The sequence below is a fragment of the Pocillopora damicornis genome, chromosome 3, assembly GCF_964200805.1.
Source record: "Pocillopora damicornis chromosome 3, jaPocDami1.2, whole genome shotgun sequence".
Classification (NCBI taxonomy): Eukaryota; Metazoa; Cnidaria; class Anthozoa; order Scleractinia; family Pocilloporidae; genus Pocillopora; species Pocillopora damicornis.
Window position 1 is genome coordinate 28,060,924 of NC_142672.1, and position 24,638 is coordinate 28,085,561.

At 38.1% G+C, this 24,638-nt stretch overlaps 1 protein-coding gene across 1 annotated transcript; it reads right to left on the bottom strand.

Moving 5' to 3' along the window:
- Positions 1-1,134: 1,134 nt before the first annotated feature.
- On the bottom strand, positions 1,135-24,638 carry LOC113666405 (uncharacterized). Its single transcript, XM_089199598.1, is given in 43 exon segments — positions 1,135-1,337; positions 2,036-2,101; positions 2,219-2,434; positions 2,913-3,152; positions 3,497-3,739; positions 4,040-4,234; positions 4,789-4,986; positions 5,409-5,534; positions 5,743-5,865; positions 6,336-6,470; positions 6,841-6,972; positions 7,306-7,545; positions 7,919-8,050; positions 8,053-8,091; positions 8,378-8,491; positions 8,628-8,730; positions 9,004-9,196; positions 9,495-9,627; positions 10,538-10,697; positions 10,858-11,018; positions 11,432-11,697; positions 12,153-12,321; positions 12,748-12,898; positions 13,221-13,270; positions 13,641-13,866; positions 14,150-14,356; positions 15,094-15,225; positions 15,520-15,651; positions 16,036-16,197; positions 16,539-16,644; positions 16,919-17,157; positions 17,260-17,465; positions 17,718-17,835; positions 18,117-18,375; positions 18,828-19,037; positions 19,567-19,799; positions 20,409-20,644; positions 21,105-21,287; positions 22,008-22,178; positions 22,484-22,672; positions 23,059-23,229; positions 24,118-24,276; positions 24,545-24,638. Coding segments are annotated over 43 exon segments (7,221 nt in total).

Below are 24,638 nucleotides of genomic sequence, written 5' to 3' on the forward strand. Positions count from 1 at the left end.
ATTTTCCCATTTGTGTAGCAAGAGCACATGCACGCAGGGTGGGTTGTCCCGGAGATATTGTTGCGAACTGAACCACGCTGTATCGCGGAATTTAGAGAGATTTTAAGTGCAGTCGGGTAGAATCACGTAAAAAACATGTAACTCCATATCCTCTTTTGGAAAATACTGAAAAGTTTGTCATAGCTCTTGTTTTTAATACCCCATATTTCTTTTGTCTATGTTGAGTAGGCCGTTCCTCTGTCAGCACAGGCTAATTAGCCTTCCCGAAACCAATAACTAAGAAAAATATAGACTCTTTGCGACAATGTAAGAAAAACAATAAAATGTGATGGTGCATTACGATGCACAATGATGTTCAATATCAAGATCTAAGAAGTAAACCAGCATGCGAAATTAACTGCGAATGAAATAATCCCTTTAAGCCATTTCAAAGATGACGAAAAAAAGGCTGCGTATGTTTTACTGAAATTTATTTAGTTCTATCGTCTGTTAATAAAAAGACGTACAGATCATCATAAATTGGTCCATAACGTTTTGGCTTCGTCAAGTTCAGGGCTTCTGAAAGAAAATAAAGCGAATCATTTTAATCAAAAGTGTGCTTACAAGACTGTACAAATACAAATTTGTACAGGTTTTTGGCGCATCAGTTAACCCGAGGTATTGCACTTGTACACGTAGATGGCTTCCATCCAACTGGACTAAAACTTTGTAGAAGCTTTTATACATTTGAATATTGAGAGAGAGGGGGAACGTGAAAATTTGGTTGCCCATGCCGAAAAAACCCAAACTTCAGTCTCTCCTAGTAAGAAAAAGACTACCTTTAATCCAAGTCCACTCTCTTACCCTACCCTTACAGTACCAAACAAATATATCCAACAAAACCAGCCTACCTGTAGTAAAACGATGGAAAAGGATAATTTTCATTGGCTGAATTTAAGTATTTTACTTTTTTGAACAGTGAGAAGCATGAGTAGCAACCTCAAGAGAAATTAAAAACCTGAATTGCTAAATCATATATTTTTTTCCGTCATCATAAAAAATAACCAGGAAAGCAAATGAACTCTCATACCAAACAAAAGGAGCGCTCTTCGAACCTTACTCGCTGAAGTACACGCTCGGTCCATATCTAACCTATTAAGGCAATACGCCAGATGAAGACTTGGCCAGTACTTCGATTCTCACTTGCTTGCTAACTGATTCATGTTTATTTGTAGCCTTGCATTCATATGTACCAGAATCGGCAACAACAGCATCGTGAATATAATACTCGATGCCATCTAAATGCGCATCAGCGTCATAGAGATTACGGATTTTGAGCCGCCCAGAAGGAATTTCCTCTGCAAAAAATTTTAAGCATGGTTTACAAGGAAGTTTACTGGTACATTAGGAGGTTAACCAGGGGAAATCAAGTCTTAGAAGTTATTATACGTCAGTTAAATAGAGCGCTGTTTTCAGCGCATGACGGACATCTCTAATCTCTAAGTGAGTCATTCCATAAAGCATATTTCAAAGTGCGAGAGATTTTATGATACGGAGAAAACTACAAAAGGTGAAAACACAGTCGAATAGCGGTATACTCCGAATTATAAGGAGCAGGTGACTTGGGCAGGTGACTTGGGCTTTATAAGGAGCAGGTGACTTGGGCTTTCTTTTTGGTTTTTCTTTATCAAAGTGCTTGCACCCATTTTTTTACGCAAGCGGCTCTTTCAACGATTTCCTGCTGCCAGATTCCCACTCCCCCCTCCCCCCTCCCCCCAACCCCTCCTCCGCGTGTCTCCTGTTTCAGCGATTTGAACATTATGGTGTGAGCTTGAAATTGTTTTCTTGCCGCCTACGCATATCAGGTGAGGGGGGGGGGGGGGGGAGAGGTGGAGAAACCTGGGTAATTTTTAGATCTCTCTCCTTTTACTAAAAGAGCACATATGGTAGCGTGTTTACATTTTTAGAGGGATGAAGTCAATGAGAATGTTTTTTTAAATTGATATTATTATTATTATTATTATTATTATTATTATTATTATCTGTCTCAACTTACTGCAGATGCTTTCCATAGAAATGCTACCTTCCTTGCAAAACGAACGGCCATAAGAAGTTGCGTGAGCTAATAAAGAAATAAAGGGATATTAGAAAGATATTAACGATAATAATAAATAATCATTTAATAATAACACTCATATTTTTTTATGATAATTAAACCCAAGAATGGTATCATACTTACCCACGCAATCTGGTGCCTTTGTTAACACGGACACTCCATCACTCTGTGCCACCCACTTATTTCCTAGACACCTGTACACGTGATTTTGAAAAAGACCAAATGATCCTGAGGGAGGAGGGTTGAAGAAATATCCAGGATTGCATTTTAGCTGAAGGAACCAGCCCATCTTCGTAGCTGTGCCATTTCTTGGAGGATTAATGGTCATACAAGTTGAACCTAATATCAAAAGTTTCGAGAAACGTAAGGTAGGAGTCGGTGCCTCTCCATAAGAACTAAGTTCAACATTCTCTCCCACATGGCAATTCGACCTGCGCAGTTGCGAATGTGGGTTAGCCTAACTACCGAGGTCTGGATCTTATCGCAGCTGACCAAAAAAAAATTTCTTGCACTAAATCTCGCACTTGATACTAGAGCCATGGGTGAAATCTCTCCTATGAACTTTGATGGAAACTAAATCTCATTTTTATAACCGGGATGAAAGTTCACAAATGAATAGCGGTTAAGTATGCTTAAAGGACTTAATTCGAGATTAGTGTTTATTTCAATTCTGAGTGGAAAATGAAAAGAACAAAGACGAAGGAAAGTCACGGTTTTCATAGTAGTTGCTTTAACCTGCAACATAAAAGTGATATTCCGGACGAGCAATCTTGTTGAAGAAAAACTTTGGTAAATTATGCTTTTAAATATTGCATACCCTCCACTGTGATATTAAAAGTGCAGAACGCTTCATTGTGTGATGCATCAGTGGCAGTATATCTGATATTTATCGACGTAAAGGTATCCATCTCGAAACCTGGCTGACGATTGGATAACACACTGACAACGCCTACATTGTCAGTGAATATTGGCTCTTCCCACGTGACACTCTTTTGATGAGAGTCGGTGACGTCTGTGAATGAGGCTGGACAGCCTTGGACTGAGGGTGGGGTTACGTCTTCAGATAAGACAATAAGAAACATTAAAACTTGGCAAGAATTATATCGTGATTATTTATAAAATTTCTTCCTTATAGCTCAGGTACTTACATAGTACGAACGCTCTTATCTCGTTTTACATTCATGTCAAATGATGAAATATCGCAACAGATAAGATCAGTTGTACATGTAGGAAACATCTCAACAAATTGATGGGATTCTTCACATTCAGTCACATCTAGCATAAATTGCATCAATCGCGCAACCTAATTTTTAACAATTTTGTGATTTGCAAGGAGACTTTTCAGCTGTTGATCACAGCTTTATCAAGAATGTCTTCCAATAGACGGCAACAAAATCTCACCATTCACAATTATGTAGAAGCTACAGCTAAGCTGTGATCCACTTTCACTCGCACCCATCCATGTGACTCGGTGTTTGCCAACAGAGAATGGATAGTTCTCATCGTAGTTGCTAGGCGATACTATCACGTTCTTCATGTTGGTTCGTGGAAGTTGCCACTTGTAACCAAGCACCACAGTGGACTTGTCTGGATCAAGATCTTCTACTCTGTCGATTGGACACTCGATCCATGGATCTGTGTCGACTATAAACAGATATCGGTAACCCAAAGTGTGGCATTAGCAGAAATATCAGATACTACCCGTACACTTATCCAATAATAGTCACAATCGTTCTTAAATGAGCTTGGATCGATGGGTAAGGAAAATTATCATGATAATTATTTCAAAAGCCTACAGCTTTATACGGCAATGTGTTCAAAGGCACCACCCTCTAAATTTCTATGGCGACCAGGTAATGTGTTTATTTCAACCTCGTTCCCAACACAATAAGTCGTTTCTAAGTTGACTGCGTTTTCCCTGTAAATAACCATTTCACAACACACCTTTTACGCAACACAATGGTGCGATCTCACTCCATGAAGTATCTTCTTTGCATGTGGTGTACCGTGGACCTTTTAGTTCAAAGCCATCATCACAGTGGAACACACATTCTGTTCCGTACTCAACATCTGTTTCTGAACATGAAACTGGAATTACTCCAGCTTTTTCTGGTAAAGCCAACTTCGGACACACAACCGCTGAAAATTTACAAAGGAGAAAGCAAAGACAATTTTCTTCTTTAAAGAAAAGCAATCAGTTGGGAAACACCTCCACCTTATATTTCATCAGATTTCTTCACAGAAAGACGTAACTATGGTGAACTATTGACTTACGCGTAGCGATTGTGTGAGACGCATTAAGCCGAGGGGGGAGTGATGCTCTGAAGCTCTTAAGATGGTGCGGGAGAGGGTGTTTTAAATCTTTTGACTGATCAGAAATGCAAAAATGTGCGGAGTTTCGTGCGTCTCACTAAGCTTTTAGGAGTAGCAAGGTAATCTTGTGAACTTTCCTTGGGTAAATTACATATATGTTATTATTATTGAAAATTTCTCTCGTGGTATGAAATCATTATCAGTTAAGTTTGCATTGACGTTTTCTTACAAACGACAATGGAACTTCTTGTCGTATACGTTTAGCCGTTTTGACGCTTAGGGAAAAATCATTGAATTGACTGGAGAAGGGAGATGCTTTTGCTATCTTTCTACAGCGTTGACAAATATAGCAACTAGTGAAATAAATTTGTATCACATACGTTTGCAAAATGGAACAGTTCCCTTCCACATTCCATCAATCTGGCAAATTAACACTTTATCGTCGCCAACCAGATGGTGTCCAGTCTCACAGCCATACGAGCATACAGTGTTACGTCTGATATTTGCACGGTCGTCAGTGCAGATCACTGGTGTAACTTTACCACGGAATGGGACTTCTAAAACTGGACAATAGATCTCTGTAACGGAGAAGCACACAAATTACTTTGGCAGCGAGCTTTGTTTCTGTTAGATGCCGGACAATTTCGTCCAAACAGAGGTTTATAAAAGTATTTAGTACTTAAAGGTGTTGAAGCCTTCCTTGATATAATCCCTGACTAAAAAGTCACATTTCCAGAATTACGGAAAAATATTTCGTTTGATTCAGATATTAAACATTATACTATCATTTCTGATATGACTCTACCACGGAATGGGACCTCTAAAACTGGAGGATAAATCTCTTTAACGGAGAAGCACACAAATCACTTTGGCAGTGAGCTTTGTTTCTGTCAGATGACAATTTTATCCAAACAGAGGTTTATAAAAGTATTTAGTACTTATAGATGTTGAAGCCTTCCTTGAAACAAGCTCTGACTGAAAAATGCGTCAACTGGAGTACCTTCACATCCCTTATTATAGTCCATCAGTCGATAACCAGCAGGGCAAGTGCAGTAATATCCTCCTTCATAGTTACTGCATTTATACTCGCAGCCACCCTTGTCAATCGAAGCACATTCATCGATATCTGCACGGAAGTATTAGCTTATTTTACTGACAGTTTCATAGACAAGTGCATTTAAAAAGGTATCATCTTTGACGAAGTAAAGTTCCCTAATCGTGAAATGATGATTACTTTACTTAAAATGGAAATAATAACAATACGCGCATTAACAAATTCGGGTCCTAACAAGATGTACTATAGACATTTCCTTGACAGTCTGTTCGTCCATTACCTTCACAACCCATTTTATCTGCCTTGAGTTTGAATCCTGCTCTGCAATCACAGTTGAAACTTCCTTTGCTGTTGCTGCAAATTTGTTCACATCCGGCATTGTTCATGTGACATTCATTAAAATCTGAGGACACAAGGTTAAAAACGTTTAGACAATTAACCCTTCAAGTCTCAAGATCTGATTGGTAATTCTCCCCTCTAGCTGCTACATGTTCTTGAAAATTAGTTACGAGAATTTGGTGGTAGATCAAGACAACGACTTCAACCCGACGAGTTTGAATATTCTCATTAGCTGTTTGTTAGACAATGTAAGGATATTATTGAGAGAATTTTCATATTGATCACTTCTGGGAGTTAAAGGGTTAAGGACGCTCATGTTATTATATTTGCGCAGTAGTCACTGCACGTTTAATCTACTGGCAGGCTTAATAACTAATGCGTTATATTAGTTGAGACAACAAAAAACGACAAAAAAGTTTTTAACACGACCTGGAAGGTAAGTTGTAATATTTTATCTTAAAAACACTCATAATCCATTTAAGTAAGAAGTAAACTTTGTCAAGGCAAGGTACATTAATTGTTGTGGTTACTTACCCTCACAAATCAATTCACTATTCTCTCGAAATTGATATCCCTGTTTGCATAGACAGTGATAGCTTCCCAAAGTGTTGATGCACAGGCCATTTAAAGTATCACAGCCACCATTATTTATTTGGCATTCATCTCTGTCTAAAAAAGGAAAATAGTGCAAATTAAGCCAGCTTCTTCGTGAAACAGATCTATAAGAATCCAAGATTTGAACTGTCATTCGATTCTTAGGAGTTCGACCAAGTCCTACCTGCCGTAGAGAGTTCTGTAAATATATAGGATGAACATTTCTTTAATCGACTCTAAATTTAACTTAAGTTCAAACCTGATGGGACATTTTATCACTCAATGAGTTACCAACTGTTTTGCTTTCTGCGGCATTTATGGAGATAGCTACCGTGACAATCGAAAACGCATGACATCAACACCAACTCCACTGGAAAAAAAAGGATGAAAAAAGAAAAAAAAAAAGAAACAAAAAGAAACAAAAAGGAACGATAACTTTTCTTACCAGTGCATGTCTTTCCATCGTAAGCCAGAGTGTAACCAGGCCAACAGCCACATTTGACTTTCAGGTTACACAGGTTATAACAAACCTGTGAGCAGCCGCCATTACTGAGTTGACATAAATCTGCGAAGGCACCTGGTAAAGGAGACACACCAACAAAGTGATTTGAATATTGTGAAGGGCAATTTAAGCTCTTTATTTGGCAAAGTAATTAAGAACATCACTTTCCTCAAATCAAAATTATAAACTGAAAAAGGAAACACGACAGGAGCCTTGGTACAGATGCATCTGACACGTGAACAGCGAATGGAAGTACAATTTATTTACTCATCGTGGTGCGCCTTTAATTTGGCAACAAAAGGCAATTGCAAAAAAGCATTTCTAGAGGGCACCAGGGGAAAGAATTCTTAACCGCCGCCTGCTGCCCGCGTCTATAAAACGTATGCGTTATCGTTATTCTTGACATACCAACTCTGGAATACACTGCAACCTCGCATAAGGATAAAATCCCTTCTCCGAACATCTGCACTGACACGTATCGTCCTGGGATTGGTGGATCACACTGGACTCTCAGAGCCTGTCCCTTGCCCACAGTCCCCACGCGGTCGTGACATGTTGGATTTTCTGTGTTGTTTTTGCTAACACCGACTTTAACATCAAAGTTCGTGAGTCTTTCAAAGTTATTGTAGCGATTTACAATCATCACATCTGAGAAGAATCATTAAGATGCATCAACAACTGGAAGCTGATGATCATTCTGATCGGTGTTTTGAGGGGTGATATCGGAGAGGAAAAATATCAAAGCAAAGACGGTAAGACTCTTCTCAAACTATAAAAAAATTATTAAAATCCTCGACACAACTGCTAAAATGCTTCCCCTGACCTCCTTGTCAACGGTGGTAACAAAAAAATGGACCGTTTCAAAATAATAAAATAGTAACTTGAAAATATTTCAATATAGAAGGGGAATTGGGGTGCCTTAACAAACTTCCCGAGGGTTTTTACCACCGAAAAAAAAATCATAATTATTTGGGTCAGTAATTTGGAAGCCATGGACTCACAGCTTTTTTAGTTTACGTACCAGTGACAATGTACTCTCTTCCAAGGTCAACTGCCCACCAAGGATTCTTTTCTTTCTTGGTTTGTGCACAAGACTTATCTTCATAGTGGGACGAATAGTTTTCGTCGACAGCTCGGTAACTGAATCCATTTTATCAGTACTTGACTGGTCTGTTGCCTTCTTGTATGCAAGATCTAAACGGAATTATTTCAGATAAGGGTAAAGAAGGTCGTAACTATTTTAATTGAAATTTAAAGAGTAAAACCAACTTAAGCCTCGGTATGCATGTCTACGTTGTGCAGAAGAAATACAAATTTAAAGAATGTGCTATTACAATCAGCTATCAGTTGTTACTATCGTCAAATTATCGCGTTTGCTGTTTTAAAATAAGAATAAATTAATGTTTTGAATGTTTTCCTTGTTTTTTTTTTGTAATTGTTTTCCGTTTAATCATCAAAGGTAAGTTAATTTTGAGCTTACTCTTTGCGAATTTGCTGCAAATGCTAACGGCTGGTTCGTCCATGACCTCAAACCGCTGATCCAGCCTTGCTCTATCAAAATGTGTACACCTCTCGAGATGAACGCTTGGATCAGCTGAACAAAGAAGATAAGAAGTTTGTCATCTTTACAAAAAGCATCAAATTATTACACACTCTCATACCCTTCTGATTCTTAGGTCATTATCTAAGAAAAAAAAAAGGCAACAAACAGACGTTCTAGAACAACCTACTCGGAACGAAACTGAAGAGAAGATGTTCCTTGGTGAGGGAAGTGTCACTATTTTCGCACTTGCTTCTAAGCACCATATCTTCATTGTTCGCAGCTTTCATTTTCTGATAAAAGAGAAAAAAAGCACAACGAACTTAAGCTGTAGATGAAAAATACCCTCAACTCTTTTAGATCAATTTTTGTCTGTTAAATAAGGAAAGAGAACAAAAATTAACCATAATTTGACACTGCCTGCTATCAAACTCTGACAGAATCACAGTTATAAGATTTGGATTGGTAAATAAATAAACCGCAAATCCTGTGGCCCGACAAAATCCCAAAGGCTGAAATATTTCTTCCAAGACATTTTAACTGCGTTATTCTACTTCTACTCTTACTCCAGATCTGGTGTTGACACATTTCCTGCTTCTAACATGCTGTAGAGACCCTCCAGCAGTGAAGCTAAACTGATGCCCCTCACAAGACGAGTACAGACCAAGTGCAACACCATCCAAGACTTCTCCCATAGGACGTACACATTTTCCACTCTTGGTATGAACCAAATTACCATTTTGCAGGACGAATTCTAATCTGTTGATTGATTTCATATAGGTTAAGGTAAGCTTGCGAATCCGTCAGTTTTCCCATCTGTGAGTTATTGTTGGGTTGTAGCTCAGATGTGAAGCCCTATTGTTCTTAATGTACTCTTGCGTTCTCATAATGAGTAAGCAACAGCCCTCTAGTTTCCACCAGAGCCATTGCACTGAGGGAGATAAGCAGCCCGAATGCACAAGATTTACGCTTTTTATTAACAAGCTCCATTGGAATGGAGGGTGATACTGCCCTAAATCAAAGAAGAATAGGCAGGCTTAAACATATTTTATCTTACCTGCTCTCACTGCATCCGCAATGAATAAGCAGCTTTGTTCCCTCGGCTACATTGTAGCCCCCTCCCTGTGGATGAATACACTTCAGTGATCCAAGATGAACCAAAGAGCCAGGTCCATTCAAGCTTGTCTTCCCTGAAAATAAATAAATTATAATGGTACTAGGAACGAGTGATGTCTGTAATCAAACAAGCGATTGACAAAATCGGATTACCGCGAAGCGGGAGTCTGATTTCTTAATCACGAGTATGACTACAGACTGAATTGGACGACACGAAGTCATGTTATCAATTAATCATAACTGTTACAATTTCCGTAAAAACAAACAAATTCATTTAAGCCTAACATTTCCGGTAGAGACAGTGTGTAAAGTGAAAAATTCCTCCATTTTGGAAATTCCCCAGAATTGTGGTTGTTGCCATAGTTATTGTGATCAATTCTATGATTGTAGATTTAACTAAGAGGACTTAGTATGGTTGGCTGCTTTGACTGTCCGATTACAGGTGTCCGATTACAGCCAACTGTCCGAATACAAACGTACAGGATGATTTTTGAAAAATAAAGCAACTAATGCCCCAGTCACCTTTTAAGGAAATTGTAATGGTTATGATCATTGTAAAAATCGTGTTGAAACAATAAAACTTACAAAGTCACTCAATAAAGAGAAATTGTTTCAAAACGGCAGGGTGATCAATTTAACTGACCCGTAGTGCAGCAATACCTTAGTGTAACAGGACATTATCACAGGAGATTTGAAGGCCAGATTTGTTATGAGCTAATCATGAATGACTGGTGATAAGGCATGATTTTTTTTCATTTTGGTAAATTTAACAGCCAATAGAAGCCAGACAATAGTGTCGTTTACAAAGTGGTTTCTACGTAAGTTTTCCGTCTGGCCAACTTCAAAAAGAATCAAAAGCTAAAAATCTACAACTATAAATATAAATTGCAGGCAAGTTTCTTATAGAGAATATTTCAGATAGATGAATGTGTAGGAGGAAGTCACACAGAGCAAACAACACAAAAACAGCACAAATTCACTCACCCAGTGTCCAGCACTGATCGCTTCGCCTTCTCATTAGAGATCTAACCGCCAAATCACATTGAAAATTCTGGTCATCTTTTCTCGGATCACATTTGGTTTGCTTCAATCTGGAATTTTTTGACCCTCCATTTGAATCAATACACAGCTGGGACCATGTATTCTAAATGAAGAATAATTCAAGAACGATAAGCTCTGCCATGTACACGGGCTAACTGGGATCGAGAATATTCTCAATTCTCCACACGAAATCTACTTGTAACTAAATTAGCAGCAAAAAACAAAATGGCTACATGAATAATATCTACTACAATGCTACTTACCATGATTTGTCCTTTCATAGTGTAGGCCCAGTTCTGTCTCTCATCTGTATCATTACAACCTGTTACCTTGATAAGAGCGCCATCTGTCTTGGACTCAACGAAAAAACAAGCGCCGCGTCTGTCATCTGTGGCTGATTGCTGATTCTCTATCAAGAATATTTCTACAGAGCAAGTAAAATATAGATATTAGAAATTTTTCTCCAATTATTGGAAAGGTAATAAAGTTATGTAACTTTTCCAAAACAAACGAAACTACAGGCTTATTTCGAATTCTTAGAAAACCTTTCAATCGAGTTTCAAGACGGCGAAGACAATAGCCTTAAAAGAACAGTTCTTATAAGCCGCAACTAAACGGGAAATACATCTTAGTCGGTTTTTTTAATCTCAGTATTTCACGGCAAAGCAATCAAGGAGAGGCGGTGAAAAGAGGATAACAGAGTTTGGAAGTCCCGTAAAAGTCACTGGTTATATTCAACGGATACATTTGCATAAAACTGAGGTAGTGTATATATAATCAAGGAATTTTACAGGAGGAAATGATAATTTTCTCTTGGTAATAGATAAACATATGTACCTGACATGTCAAAATCAGCGTAAGGATTTGCATTATCGTAGTAATTCTCCTCAGTGTCTGTTGCTCCCTTTTTATTCATTTTCTCCTTGTACCACTCCGTAGCTTTATCTGCTCCCCTTTTCAGGCTACCGATCGCATCTCTCAAGTTGAAATCAGTTGCCAGATAAAAACGTCTCCCAAATATCATCAAGTCGAATGCTGCGTTGAATATGAGATTGCTGTTCCCTCCCAGTGCGTAAGCAGCCAGTGAAAACTCAAATTTGATGCTATGTTTGAAAAAAACAGAATCCATAAACCACAATCAAACAAAATTCTCTTTTTTCTTAGGGAAGAAACAACGGGGTGAACCCAACTCATCGAAACCATCTGATCCAAAAATTAGATACGCCTCAGATAGTTTTACTGTGCTAAGTAATCCACGGATGCAAATCAATTCAACCCGGAGAAATTTCTCAAAGAGACATTCATTTGCCCTAATTTTTATCATGGAACGTTCCAATTGGTCCATCAAATGCAGACTTGGAAATTGAATCGGCCTAAGCGGATATTCTTCCGTTTTATTTTTCTTTTCGTAAAGGAAACAACATGTTTTCAAGCCAAAAGCTACTCCACGTAGCTTTTGGCTTGAAGGCAGCGTGGATCAAATTTTAACTGTCATAGGTAAAGTTGAGTCATGTGAATCGCACCAAATTTTTCTCTTTCTCCATACAAAGTTAGTTACCTGTAGACTCTGAAAAGTTGTGTTAGGACGTATTTGATAGCTTTGCTGACCCAGTTACAGGTCGTCTCTGTTAACTTCAGGAGGCCAACTGCAATGTCTAAAACGTTACACAGGCCTTTCCCGATGTGGTCCCCAAGGTGGCAGGATCCTTCACAAAGGTTAGATACAGCTAAAAGCGGCAATGAAAGGTATTTGGTATGGTTCATGGAAGTTCATGGCCGGATGGCGAAGAGGGGTCCAAGGATGCATTCATCTCTCCATAGAGAAAGCAAAACAGGCAGCCCCAGAAATACCAGTATGACCATTGATGGAAATTATGCCCCTATCCCTCAACATAAGGGTAGTCCTACCTTTGCCTCTGATAAAATAGATTTTTTTCGTTGCCGTTGTTAAGATCTTGACACATCAGGTAAATTGTGTCACACAACACGAGTTACATGACAATACTAAACAATAACTGCGAAGGAGAGAAGTACTAAATAAACATACTTTCAAATCAATGCAACTCACTACAATACGTTATTTCACACTATTCGGTCGACAAATTCATAAGTGGTGAAATTTTAAGACATAGCTTTATGGCTAAGACACTCACAACTGCAGCCACCGCCAACCAGGCCTTCACATAATATTTTACTGATAAATCGGCGTCGGCGGACATGAAGTGCAAAGTTCTCATTGCGCATGTCGTGTACTGCTCTCTTTCTTTTCCAGCCTTTGAAGAATTTCTTGATGGCATTAGCAACCTGTGATGAAGACTATGTTTACGTCTGGTGCTCATTTGAGTGGACGTGTTACTTACTAGGAAATGTATTTTATGATCACCAAAATCAGCTTCATCAAGGACTCTCATAATTGAGTTAAAAGACTTTTATTTTTTTAAGCAGAAACTAAACGCATTCGTTATTGTTCCAGAGATCATGGTTCGCTTTGAAAAGTGAACATGACTCAAATTGAACTTTCAACCTGATCGTTTCAAAATACTATCACTTTTATCATCATTCTCATCAGTTTTATTGTCATCGTCATAATTTCAAATTATGAATGTAAATAGCCCTATTCACTTACCGGAGCTAGTGCTTGATCAACATTCTTAATAGTTCCTTTTATCCAGTTCCCTTGACAAGCAGAAAATATGACAAAGAAAAATTCAAGTGCTTCCATAGATCAGTTTCAGTTGCTTGTTGAAAGTAATATGCTGGTTTTGCTTTACTTTGCTCTTTGAATTGTCTGGGAACCTCGCCACATCTTCCAAACTAAGATGTCAAATTGGAACAAATCAAGAATCTCGCTCTCACGCGCTTCAGATAATTTGCTTTTTTATACTTTGAGTTTGTTTCTACGATACTGAATTAAAAATTGCTCTGAGGGAAAAACTTCAATGAGATAACCAACAGCTTATTTCAGGTGCTGCAGTATGAACTGTGAAGTTGCAGATCATTCTATCAATCTCTGACATTTACTTTGTGTATTTCTAACATTAGTTACCAGCCATATCGACAACACCACCAATCCATTTTCCAGCTTTATCCAAGAACCCTTTACAGTTGACTACTGCTTGAGCACATTTAAGCTTTCTACAGTTGTCACATTTGAGTACCATCTTCCGTTTACAGTCTTCCTTTGCCTTTATGACTGCAGATCTTGCATCCGCAAGTTTCTTTTGAGCCTCATTAAAAGCACTTTTAACAGCCTCAGCTGCGACATCTAGGGCCTGCGAAACAATAGTTTATAAAAATTCATCAGTTATACGCAAAAATACATGTGGCTCCAGATTGGTCAATCAGGAACATATCAATTTGAAACAGAGTGAATTTAAATTTAATAATTTTAAGATGTTTGAGAAAAGGTTTAGTTTCTCAGTTTCAATCCATATATAACAGCAATTAAAATGACAAAATAAATAAATATTAAAATCCCCAGCTCTCACGTGAAAAAATGCCTTGTTATTATCAAACTTGAAGAGTTTTATTCATAACTATTTCCCATTTTCTTACGTTATTCAATCCATTTAGGTCCAGTGAGACTTTGCAGTAGAACTTGGAGCCTAAGAAGGTCAAACTGAAGGCTGATGACACGAACACTTCAGCCTTGATGAGACCCAGGAAATTTCCTTGAATTACCAGCTCCATATGAGTCATCGTCAGGTTCAGCCGGCAGTAGGCCAAGATCCCCAAAAGATCTATATATCCTTCTATAAAAGCCTGTATGGGTGATTAAATAATATTCCGTCATGATATGCCAAGGGTAAATCTTGATAATGGAAAAAGTGTATATCAATGAGGCGCATTTCGCTGAAGATTCGCAGACCAAAACTGACGTAGCCATAACAGCCAATCAGAGGAGTGCAAAATTACACAAGAAGCCGGTGAAAATGCTAAGAAAAGACAAGGAAAGTGCTTGAAGCGCGGGAGAACACAAGTGAGCAAATCACAATCGGTTTCAGCACTCGAGAGGACCAATCGCATAGCGAAGTAAGGCAGAACAGAAGCTGTTATGGACTATTCCGGAATATTCTCGATACTTAGCTAGAACTTGTTTGTCTTGTAGAGATTAAGCGATTCGTATTACGTTAACTTGTGTTTGATTCTTTGTCAGAAGCGAAAAAGCCTAGAGAGCTCTAAGATTGAGAACGAAAAATCTCTCAATTACAAGTCTCCCGTTTTCCATTATTAAGGGCTCGACATAGAGCTTGTGCCGGTAAAATTCAATCAACTTGTAGCTGTTGAAAAAGCTTCTTAAAGAATCTCCACGCGAAGCAATAAATTAGAAAGAGGCTTACTTTAAGTCAATTGTTTGTATTCGCTAAAATATGCTTTTAATTTATCCTAGGAGGGGTGTGACAGGTACTTAGGTTAATGCCGCTAAGAGCTTATCTGCAATAAATAACAGAGCGATTTCTACGGACATCTCTAGATAGTATGAATCAGTAGCTGCTTACTTCGAAAAAGATTGGATCCTTTTTGGCTTTGACGAAGAATGAAGGTCCCTTTTCTGGTTCAGTTGGGCTTTTAACGATCGTAGCCAGATCCAAGATTTTTATTGGGTCTGGTTTTAGATCTATTTTAATTGACTGAAAAAGATCAAAACAAGAAAAATAAATCGCCATGAACCTTAAGAAAGAGAATAACTCATGATTCTTTAAAATAAATCTAGATTTAATGGTCGATCCTTTTGAATAATCTGACATGGCTCAACTTGCCCCCTATCGTCATGTTGATAGTTGATAATATCCAATAAATTAAATATGACACCATTCCACAAACGATCTTCATCGTAGGTGTTTCCCAAGACAAATACTGTTCGCGCTATGGTCAATTTTTAATATCTAGATAGCAAACAAAACAAAACTGATATATTTGCTTACCGAATCTGATAGTTTAGAAAACGCAGAAATTGTCCATCCCAGAATATTGACCTTTCCTCTTACCATAAGACCCTCAGGAATGAATGAACCACCAGTGATTCTTAAATCCACGGTAGATTCGCCGTATGAGCCCTGTAATGATAAATTTGTTCTGAATCAGATTGATATCTTCTCCTTCGTAGCGGTCTATTTTAATCATATGGTTGGGATTTGAGGAAACCCCAAAACTTCAAAATACACAGCAAGTATGTCGGGTAAGGATTCTCACCCGAGTGTATTTTATTTGCTTTTCAACACCCTGATTAAAAGAAAATAACTTTTGGTGACATAATCTATCAGCCTTGTCACTCTAACACTCTACTTCATTGATCCTTAAAGGGTGTTGGCTGCTCCATAAAAAGAATCACATTTGCAACTATATTGGTGCTCTTCGTATGATATGTACGTACGTTTTGATATTGGCAAGAGTGATGCAAGAAGCTAACAGCGACATTTACCAAAAATTGGAAAACGTACCGCAGCGCCTTCTGGGAAGCCAGACTGAGCTATTGGAGGTGGAAGTTCAAATGTGAATCCCAAGAGGCGTATAATTTTCCCGAGAGTCATTGCTGTCATTTCAGCGAAGAAGAACTGTGGCTGTCCAACCCCAAAGTAGCCACTGCCTCCAAAACAATGCCCCTAATGAAAACATAGAATAAATATACGAGGCAATGGATAAAACTGAATTAATGAATACGTGTTATTAAACTCCAATAACAGTCGTGACATGGGACCCAAGCTGAGCTGCTGGATACTCATACGGAGACATATACAAGTAATACAAATACTGATACATATACATTCTTGAATACATCCTCCACAATATAGTTTCCCTGACGATAGAGCTCTCTTAACTTCTTGTGAGCATCGAGGAAGGGAAAGATAACCATGAACACTGTCTTCTTCAATCAGTATTCCAATAGTTCTTAGCACCAATTTATTTTGCGTTCGAGGCGTATAACACATGTCTTCAAGCTCACTTCATTAGTAAAGTCTCCAGGTTTAAGACAGTCGTATCCATATTCGATTCCCATTCCAAACTTGACACCGGTAATAGGTAAAGGTACTCCAACTTGGTAGGTCAAACTGTAATGCAAAAAGCAAGTGACAAGAGATCAAATCTGCATCAGTAGTCTGGATTCTTCTTGGATGTTTTAAAACACAAAGACGACAACTGAGAGTATCTAAATTATCAGAATTTAGTTTATATTTTCTGTTGGAGGGAATCCAATTCGTTTTTGACATCCTAAGAGCCATAGCATGTATTTGTGAGTATTAAATAACTGAAGGATTTTGAACGTATATGCAAAACAAGTTAGGTTTTAAACTGATATCATATGACTATTTATTCAACACTTACCCAAGATAAATGTTACCAATGCCAAGAAAGTCGATGGAGAATGCCTTGCACCAGAATCCTCTCATTCCCAGAATTCCGCTCACTACCTGCTCTGTAAAGTCGTATGCTAACCCACCAACCAGAAAAAGAGCGCTCTCTGGAGCCTTGATTCCATCAAAGAAAACTTCGCCTTTCACTGGTACTTTGATATCAGCACGGAAACCTATTTTAGTATCTACTTTTGTATCATTCCAGTCCGCCTAAAATCAAAAGTGTAAAAAAAAATCTTCGTAAAACGTATCGAGCAATCAACCATAAAAACTTTTAGTCGAGCAAGGTGTCAGTTGTCTCTCCACAAGTACCTCGACGTAGAGTTCAAGCTTGTGAAAGTAAAGGCCATCTTGGATGCGAACATTAGCGAACCCGGTAGCGATTCGGATCTTCTTCCATTCAAAGTGACCAGTGATATACCATTTAATTGTCGGCCCTACAATCATCTTCATAATTTCACAGAATTTGTTGCCTTTACAGTCTTTTGGAAGAACAACCTGAGCTACAGCAAAGATACCTATGAGCCAAAATAGTTCACGAAAATTAAAATTATTTATCCAAAGCAACAATAACAACAACAAATTTCCATCGAGTGGAAAAATCCTGAAAAGAAAACGTCTGACCTGTTCAGCAATTTCGTCTGATGTTATACAAAGTTGGAAAAAAATAACTAGTTCAGATTGCGTTTCCTTTAAAGAATTAATTTATGATGGCATGTAAGTGAGCTTCAAATCTTGAGAAGAGAATCTTTTGGCAGGGGTATACATACCTTGAGGAACACTTGTGTAGATGTAACTATGAAGCGGTTCCTTGGAAAACTTTGTCTCTGAATCGACATAGAGTTGTTGAAATCCTAAGCCACTCGGAGGGTGGAAAGATACGCCAATCTGTTAGGGAGGAGTTAAAAGTATACAGTAAAATGTAGAAGTCAGCATATAATTGTATTTCGCTGCATAATTCTGTTACAAGAAAATCAATCAAGCACTGAGATAAAAATGATTGAATTTCTCAGTAGAGAAAGTAAGAAACCTGGAACGCCTTTCCACTTTGAACTCTCGTTGTTCCCGTGTGATATATTGACGAATATTTTGAGTGATTGACACAACTGGCTTGGATTTGTATTTAAGGTACTAAAACAAAAAGTGTTCGAACATAGAATCCTTACTACCTCGAGCTCTACACCAAATTTGTCCAGGAAATCAACGTCGATTCCAGACAGTTTTTCTGCCAGCCTTCCAAACGACCCACGATCGAAGGAAAATCCAACAGCAAATGTCGGCCTTGCAAATCTGATGCCTGCCAAAACTTCAACGTGGACTGGCACTCCAAGGGCGTCGAGGGATGCTGTGAATCTAAATACTCCATTTCCCTGCAGATTTCTAAGTAACTGGGCAGGAGCCATGGTAAAATTCCAGATGCCAACTCGTCTACGAGAAAAACCATTTAGTAGAGTGAGTCTAAAATGACTCATCTTGCGTCTGTCTCTTTTCATGAATACTATTACGGGCTTCTTTTTTTTTTTCATCATCATTACTGTTGTTTCTTTGTTGTAAAGGTCGCAGAGCAAAATTAACATGGCTAGAATCTATAACGAATTTTCTCTTGGCTGAAAGCATACTTTTCTTTTTTTTTAGCTTGGCTCAATGAGAGCCTTAACGATAGCTCACCAAATGGGGAGCATTTTATTGAGGAAGAGGAGGAGTTTTACTGTAGATTAGTCTTTTTCTTTTAGGCATCTCTAATAAATCGGACGCACGGGAACAAACAACGAAGAAATGTTCAGAATCACCAAAATTTATACATTTGCATAAAAAAAAAAACCCTGTAACTTGGCACACAAGGCATTCGAAAATAGATGGTCCAGTGTTTTAAAACCTACGTCAATGCCTTAATGAAAGGTTCTGGTAAATAGTGTGGATCCAAACCAAAGGACGCCATCATATCACCAAAATTAGCTGAGTCAGCGTTCCCTGTGGCATACACTCCTCCGCTTTTCTTTACTTCCGTCTTGAACAAAGTTCCTGATTTTAAATAGTAATCTCCTTTGGCTTTAAAAGTCTGGAAATTTCCTTCGGTATAATAGGAGAATCTAGTACAAAGACACAATTTTCAGATATCAGAGCAGATAAGCATAAATGTAATAGCTTGTAATGATCATGTTTTTTTCACGTTTGTTTTTTAAAAAGTGTTCCATGTATGATAATGAATGGCTGCACATGTGAATTGGCAAATGTGTTCATCTAAATTTCCTCATGCTTATGTCTTCGTGCGAGTGATATGTCAAGTGGTAAGTTGCTTGTTAAATTGGTTGAGTTTGGCTGAATGGCTAACTGGTCCGCGAACAGCTTGGTGAGGTGGCTTTCGTGGTTGGCTCATCCGCTCTTTTATCTGTTAATTCTCGCATGTTATGAATCGACGAATAAATTAAATGAGAAACAGCAACATAATAAACAGCAACAAATACACATAGAGTCCATCGGTGACTGAAATCATATATCGGCAATTGCTTTACAGCCAAATGTTGTCAAGTTGCTACAGGTAGAAATAACGCAACATAAAAAAAATAATAATGATAATAAAGAAAAAAAATATAAAAATACATTATACTATGAGCTCACCTGACATCCTGCATAACAAACTCGGTGTATGGGACATACTTCTCGGATTTTGCGCATAGGAACTCGTACTTTCTCAGAGCCTGCGCCTCATCAATCCAGATGGTGAATCCTGGAATTGTCTCATTTAATTCAGGCTTAGTCCACCCCGGTAGAGCGCTGATCTTTACATAATAAGCTGCCTTGTTGGTGACAATTTTTTCGATTGTCAGCGGGTCGATGATCTCAAAGCAGATCTAAATAGAAATTTTATTTCATATTGCCTATCTTTTAAACCATAGATCTAAGTAACAATTTTTCTTATCGTCGGCCATACAACCCTTATAATTTAGCTCTGTTTATTTAGTTTGAATTTAAGTACTAACCCTGTTTGACATTTATATTTTTCTTTCTACTCATCGCCTTTCCGATTGAAAATGCATTAGCATTTTAAGGAAAGATTGATTTTCGTTTCTCTTGGGAGTGTAAGGGGTCAATAATCAAATTTAAGAAGTGTTTAAGAGCCATTTCGAAACCATCGCGTAATCAAAAGCTTGCCGAAAAAAGAAAAGTATGATATTCATCACACTCTACTTACTCATGTAGCGCTTTCGACATTGATAATACTGACATGTACAGTATACACGGCGCGTGTCACACAGACTAAGCATCCACTGAGTTCTCTTTAGTTCAGTGGTAGGACGTTGGAGTGCAAATCCGAATGTCTGAGTTTTCGATCACTCGTTGACGATCCAGAGTTTATAATTTTCTCACACTTGCGCGCAACAAAACGAAAACCATCTTTCCTTATTCAACGACAGCATTTTAAAACAATGCTATTCTCATTATTCCATTTGCGAACAAACCTTTGTTATTTTCTTTTCTCCGTATTCGTCGGTGTCGTCAGGAAGCATTTGGATTGCAAAGTATCCGCTTTCCAATTCAGCTCTAATGAAACCGAAATTTTGACTTGAAAACAATCCAGATGGAAGGTTTTGTTTGTGGGATCCATTAACAAAGAACTTTTCAGTTGCCCCACGCTCGAGATAAATCCAAGACTTTGGGTCTGCTACAGTCTTTTCCAGCTTAAGTGGCTGATATTCTAAAATACATCAAAATAAAAGCATATAAGCTCTTTAAGATACAGTGCATCAAACCAATAGCAGTTTTTTTTAGTTAATCATCTTATTCTTTTCGTTCAGATATTTCCTTCTCTAGTTAGTTAGGTCGGCGAGGGCATCAGATCAAGTCAGTGTTCTTTCATAGCTAAAGTTATTAAAAGTAATTTACGGCACTATCATCTAAAACGCAAGCCCTTGCTCTTGGTCAATAATTCACAAAGATCCCTTTCATGGTTGGACTAAGGTGAACAATTCTTAAGTAAAGAAAAAAAGTCCAAGAAAAGAATCTCAAAGCGAACCGAAATAAAAAAAAAAGGAATACGCTTCTAATACCTCAACGGTTCATTGCCTTTTCTCTCCCTTCTAACAAACTCTCTACTACACCAAATCAGATCGTGAAAGTACTGTATGGTTTATTTAGAAAGAGGAAATAGTTCTTACTTGTGCATTTATCCTTTGGGCAATTCTTTACCTCCTCTGCAAGACCAACACAATCATCGCCACCATTTGCTGGAGGGGGACTGGTGCATTTTCTGGTGCGTTTTTTCATGCCTTGAAGACAATACTTTGAATCTGTGCATGCACTCCAAGACGAATACGCTGACCAACCACCATTAACAGCTCCTATGACGTAATATTGCAATATCTTTAGTCAAGCAGCTCGTCATTTCAACGATTATCTGTTATTCACTTCTTAAACCTTTAACTCCTAAGATCTCATTAGTAATTCTCCTAACTGTCTGCCATACAGCTCTTGTGATGTCAGTTTGGAGAATTTGGTATTGGATCACCTTATAATCTCCTAATTAGTAATTTTCTTTATTCTCATCACTTGTCTGCTTGATATTTGTCTTGGTCACTCATGGGATTTAAAGGTTTAACGAATATGAAAAGGCCAACCCCTACCCTGGCTGCAACAGTATTTACAGGGATCAGCATTTTCTGAGCACCGTGTGAGCAACGGAAAAAAAATTAGAGTACGGTTTGCTGAACAAAATAACTAAAAATTATCAAAACCTTTTTCATGCTTATGCCTTCGGCATTGCTGATTCCAGAAATATGCACACGCATGTTACCTATGTACCTTGTGATAGCTCAGCTCGCCGAAAAATTTTGTGTATGTCAATGGTTGAGTATCAGACCACGAAATCCGAATGTCTGGATTTTGTTTCCTCGTGGAGGACTCAGAATTTTATACAGCACGATCTTTTAATATTAATAGAAACTTTTCTTTATCGATGATTGTGCTCAAAAGTTACCATATTTCTTCTTTTTTGAATCATTATTGGTGCCTTTGCATAAGCTAGTCCTAGTAAGGAGTGCAGAGAGAGAATTTATCCGTACCAGGACATGACGTAAGCTTGCAGCTCTTCGCTTGAATGAAGTCCCCGGTACAGTTTTTTCCTCCATTTGTAGGTACTGGTTTGTTACAGAGTCTGCTTCTTGATTTGGAGCCAGTCCCACAACTCTGGCTACACGTCGTCCATGTAGACCACAAAGTGAACCCACCATCCACTAGAAGAAAAAGGTATGACAAGCAAAACCTTAAAACACTAATCATATATTCCTAAGGAATAAGGTCACAAGAAGATTTTTGCCTATTGAAAGTTACCTTTAAAAAGAAGTAGCTCTTAATTGTTCAAATTGGTAGATTTACAACAAGTCTGTGACTGTGATATGTGACAGATTTGATAACTATTTCTTCATTGTCGCCTTTACTTTGTATTTAAAAGCACCGATCACTTTAATCGGAGATAAATTAAACATGATGGATTCTTTGTATTTCATGTGTTACGTTAGGTGATCAGCAACGTACCAACCTGGACAAGGCGTGAAACAAGATCTCGCAGTCTCAGTGTCGTCGCCGTCACACAGCTTCCCGCCATTCATCGGGGGAGGCTGGTTGCACAACCTAGTTCGTCTGAGAATGCTTCCATCCGACATACCACATGTTTTGGGACAGGTTGACCAAGGAGTCCAGGAACCCCAATTACCGTTGAGGGGACCCGCTAAGAGTCAAGCAAACGAGTCAGAGAAGAAAGAGGCCCACTTGTAGATATACGTATTTGGGAAGAGGAAGTTAATTTCTCTTGCGTTTACTGTAAAGCCCGTAAAATCGTTGTTTTATAGAGTATTCATAATGCTAAGAACATCCATTACATTGTAATAAATAGTCCTGATACACTTTCGCGATCGCAAAAAACAAACGTATTTCATGCCAAGACCCTACTCTTTTTCGCTAATCCGGCTATGCATGATATCAAACTAGTGTGAATGACTCGTTAATACACTACTTTTGTTTCTCTTTTGTTTTGTATCATTTCTTCCGAAAATGTCCATTCTACTTTTGTTCAAAGCTATCCATATACATGTACGCGATTTAAATTCGACCTACTTGGACAAGGCCCAACACATTCCATCTTCGTTTGTACTGTGGCTCCAGTGCATGGCTTCCCGTCCAGAGAGGGGGTGGGGTTGGCACAAGTTCTTTTCCTGTTAACCACAGATCCCCCACAAGGGTTATCGCACAGAGACCACTGACTCCATTCTGTGAAACCACCATCAACTGCAATGAAATATTGTCAGATGACGAATAAGTTCAGATTTAGATTCTGACAAGCAAATCGTGAAGTGTTAATAAGCAAATTTTCAGAACTTTAAGAATCTGGCGGATCATCCATTCAAACTGTTGATCCTTATTGCTGGATACGGTGCAAAAGTCCTATGAAAAAACTGATCCTCCGTTGCTATAAAAAAATATATATCAAAGGTCACGTAATCGTTCTTACCTGAGAATACATTAATTTCTAAAAACACTTCTCTTATTTTTAAGTATACATTATCAAAATATATTTTTGTTAGTATCGTTCTAGTTAAGCTTATCTCTTGTAGATATCTCTAGAATAATAATTGATCCCCTCATTTATGTTATTGTAGGCACAATTTATACTATTAAAGTCATCATAAAAATCGAAAATATCTATAACTGGCGAAAATTGTTATATTGGACTTTTGTTTAAATTAAAAAAAAAGGTGAGCCTACAATTTTTCCTTTGAGGTTGCCAGATGTAGATATTACCTTTCTGAAAGCCACGTCAGCATGACTTTGTGATACATATTGAATATTGGTACCACAAGGAAACCCTTCAATCAAATTTTTTTCGATTACAACCGGTATAATATCTTTGGTTGGGCTAAGCTAAATGAAAGATTAGGTGTGCCATTTTGTTTTTGTTTTTTTCAAGATATTTTCATGGGAACTGTTTTGCACCAGGAAAAGTTTATCTTTTTTTCTTTAGTCTCATGATCTAAAGTTTCCCATCTTCGAACGTCAGACCAGTAGCATTCATTGTATAACTGTATCCACGATTATTGATGCCTATATTAGTGATTTTCTTTGTTAATCAGGCAGGAAATAATTAATTCCAAACCACACGCCTAAAAACACACTTACTCATGCAGTCCATCTGCTGAGAGCTCTCTCCAACGCAGTACTTTCCATCTTTACTTCGAATCGGATTGGTACAAGTCCTTGTTCTAATCCGCTGATTCCCCGCGCAAATCCCAGCCGCACATCCGCTCCATATTGACCAACCGGACCAACCACCATTTACTTTCAAGCCAAGAAAAAGTAAAAAAAACATGATCAATCACCCCAGAAAATCTTTTTTTTTTGTGATAGCAGCAACAGTATAGTCTAAGAAGACTCAATATCGCAAACCGACCTTTCCGTTCCTTTCCAAGTCTTCTTCTAAGAGGGAATAGAAAATGCGACAAACCTACAGCTAGTCCAAAATATTTGGGAGAAGGCTCAAAGTAAAAATGCGAACGGTTTTTTTTTTCTTTCTTTTGTCACGTCAAAGTCGCCAAATATCTCTTACCTGCTGAAGATGCCGAATTCACAAATATAACTTCGACAGAAATCAAAAGCAGAGAGATTATGGTATTTTTCACTTTATAAAAACGATATTCCAT